The 3105-nt window shown below is 65.5% G+C and overlaps 1 protein-coding gene across 1 annotated transcript; it reads right to left on the reverse strand.

Annotated features, from left to right (window-relative positions):
• Window positions 1–202: 202 nt before the first annotated feature.
• FJX1 (four-jointed box kinase 1) lies at window positions 203–2868 on the reverse strand. Its single transcript, XM_071427615.1, has one exon. The coding sequence runs from the start codon at window positions 2392–2394 to the stop codon at window positions 1114–1116; it is 1281 nt and encodes a 426-aa protein (XP_071283716.1). The 5' UTR covers window positions 2395–2868; the 3' UTR covers window positions 203–1113.
• Between the last annotated feature and the right edge of the window lie 237 nt (window positions 2869–3105).

Here is a 3105-nt window from a genome sequence, read left to right on the forward strand (position 1 = left end):
CTTTCAGGCACACCTAGGAATGAGAGTAGTGTTTGAAAGCTTAACTCTACCACTCCTTGCCTCAGAGGAATGAGTAAAAGTTCATTCTGTTCAGTGGAGTGACAAGCTGTGAAGTGGTGACCTCCATCACCCAGCAGGAAAGACGGAGGAGATGCATGCTTCCCTGTCAAAGCTCAGGCAAACATCCAGGCCACAGAAGGCAAAACATTAACACACTTTACTGAAATATCAGTTTCTTTAGTATGTTACAGAAAAGTTTATGAACATATACAATGTACATAAAAGGCAGACTTTGTAAAATAAAAAGGTCTTCTATAAAAAAAATATTAAAAAGTCAAAGTAAAGTGCATGAAACAGTTTTTCCTCCACTTTAACTATTGTGTCAAAGTCTTAGCACATAACAATATTTTTTAGAAATGGGAGATCTTCTTGTGCCACCCATTAGTCAGTTACTTTACTGGTGAGATTAAATTATGATGATTACAAGCAAACCCTTAAAAATCAGAGCAGTTTAACCCAATGAATCCACAAAAACCTAAGAATATGGGCTTCCTATACGCTTCTCATCAACAAGATTTAACAATCAGTGGAAAGGTTCACTCTCGTTAAAGAAAACTGGTAGGAAACAAGTTTCATAAATAGGGCAGTTTTGCTAGTTAGGGGCTCCCCTATTGTGCAATCAGTTCTTGGTCTATGAACATCAACATTCATACTTAAATATGCCGTTGCAAAAGGAATAATATATAAAAAAATTTCTGCCTGCCTTCGTTGGAAGGAAACAAGTTACTCGACCCCAATCCAGACAAAAGACGACTGCTTTCCTATGGGGTCTCTTATGAGGGGGAGTGCACGAAGAGAGTTAAGGAACTGAAGATGCTGAACCCTCTCATTTTTCCAACTCTGGGGGCAGCGATTGCGTTCTGCATCTCCAGAGTTCTTGACAAAGCGAATCAATCGCTCCTCTCGACAGCCCCGGCAGGCAGGTAGCCCATTACTTCCCCCGTCCCCGGCAGTCGCAGCGACTGCGGGGCAGCGACTGGGTCAGCTCCGGCCCGCGGCCGCTGCCGGGCCAAGTCAGCCTCGCTGCCCGGGAGCGGAGGAAAGCCGGAGCCCTCAGAGCACGGCGGCCTGGGCGCGGCAGTGGGCGATGTGGCGATGCACGAAGTCGACGCGGGCCTGCAGGAGCTCGGCCTGGCGCTCGGAGAGGAAGCCGAGGCGCGCCCAGAGCGGCTCCCGCGCCCGGTACCGGCGGCGCAGCTCGGCGGCGGCGCTGCGGCGGCGGTGCAGCTCGGCCACGCGGCGGGCCGTGCCCTCGCGGAACACGCACACGGAGCGCAGCAGCGGCTCGTTGTAGGGGTCCCACATGGAGAGGAGGCGGTAGCCGTGCACCAGCCCCGCCTCGTTGTCCAGGAAGACGAGCCCGCCGTCGGGGGCGCGGAGCAGGTTGCTGGTGGCGCGGCGCATCACCCGCGGGTCCCACTGCAGGCTGAAGAGGTTGCTGACCAGGCGGTCGAAGTTGGCCGTCAGGTAGTCGAAGAGGATCAGATCGCTCCACTGCACCAGCTCCACCAGCTGCGACGGCGACAGCCCGACCAGCTCCCCCGCCGACAGCGGCTGCAGCCGCCGGCCGGCGCCCGCCTCGGCGCCCCAGGGCGCGGGAGCCACCACGGCGGTGAGATTGTCCACCCAGCGGGTCAGGCTGACCACGGCGCCCTCGGCCCAGTGCGAGCCGCGCAGCTCCTCGCGCACCGGCTCCCACTGCCGCCCGCGGGCTTCCACCAGGGCGAGGACCATGGGCGGCAGCCGCTCCTGCATGCCCAGCACCCCGGCCAGGTGATACGAGAGCGCCTCGCCCTGGATCTGCTCCGGGTTGATGCCGTAGCGGACGCAGGCGCGGCTCCCGTCCGACAGCCGCGCCAGCCGGTTGGAGCTGCGCCCGCAGCCGCCCCGCTCCAGCGAGGCCACGCGGGCTGCGCGGGCGGCCGCCAGCCACGCCGCCGCCTCCTCCGCCGCGAAGCCCGGCGGCACCTGCTCCTCCAGCTCACGGCTCCAGAAGATGCCCCGCTCCACCGGAGAGGCGGTGTCGGCCGGCGGCTGCGAGTCGGTCACAGCGAGCCGCTCCTCACCGTCCCGCTCCTCCCGGTCCGTCGCCGCCGCCGGCACCGCCAGCAGCGTCCGAAAAGTTTTCTGCCCGCCGCCGCCGGACTCGCCCCGCACCGGCGGGGAGCGCCCCCAGCCCCATCGCCCCGGGGACTGCCCGGCGGGCGGCCGCGGCTCCGGCAGCGCCGCCGCCTCCCGCCGCAGTAGCACCGTCCAGAGCCCCGGCAGGGCGCCCAGCAGCAGCAGCCCCAGAACGGGCAGGGGGCCCGGCGCGGCCCGCCTCGCCCGCTTCATCCTCACGGCGCTTCACGCCGCTACCGCGGGACGCGGCGGCGGTGCAGCCCCGCCGCTCGGCCGCTCAGCGCAGCTCTGGCGCATGGCCGCGGGTCGGATCTGCCGCCCGGGCAGCGGCGACGGGAGCAGGCGAGCCCCGGCGGCTGCCCCACGCCGTGTGCGCCCAGCTCCGCTGGCGGCCGGGAGACACGGGCACCGCACCACGTGGGGGAGCCGGGGGGGCGCGCCCGGCCCGCCCCGTCTCCCGGCGTGGCCCTCCGCTTAAAACGGCGATGGCCCGCGCGGCGGGGGTGGCGGTCCCACACCCGGCGGAGAGCCCCGTCGGAGAGGCGGAAAGGTCGCGGATGGCGTGGGAGCCGAGGCGGGCGCCCGCCCACGGGAAGGGAGAGCGCTGCGGCGCGGGCGCTTGGCCCGCCGGTTCCTCCTCGCCGCTGCAGGCAGCACAAAGGAGCCTGCACACCGAGGGAGGAAAGCGGGGAGGGGGAAGGGGAAGGCGGTACGCACGCCAGCGGGGCCGCCCCCCGCGCCGGTGCTCGGGCGGTCGCGGAGCCCCGGGCGCGACCGCGCCGCCTCCCGCCCACGGGCGCACGGCAGGGTCGCGCCGCGGTCAGCGGCAGAGCGGCACCACCTCCGCTCCATCACCCCTCAGGCCCGGCCCGATCCTCGGCGCCGCGCGGGGCCGGGAGCCGGCAGGTGGTTGCACAAAGGGAT

This window comes from Agelaius tricolor, unplaced genomic scaffold (genome assembly GCF_023055355.1).
Source record: "Agelaius tricolor isolate 1412-34295 unplaced genomic scaffold, bAgeTri1.0.p SCAF_5, whole genome shotgun sequence".
Classification (NCBI taxonomy): Eukaryota; Metazoa; Chordata; class Aves; order Passeriformes; family Icteridae; genus Agelaius; species Agelaius tricolor.

Bases quoted from the DNA above. Each gene is read 5' to 3' on its own strand.
- FJX1 (XM_071427615.1), bottom strand. From the start codon at position 2,394: ATGAAGCGGGCGAGGCGGGCCGCGCCGGGCCCCCTGCCCGTTCTGGGG.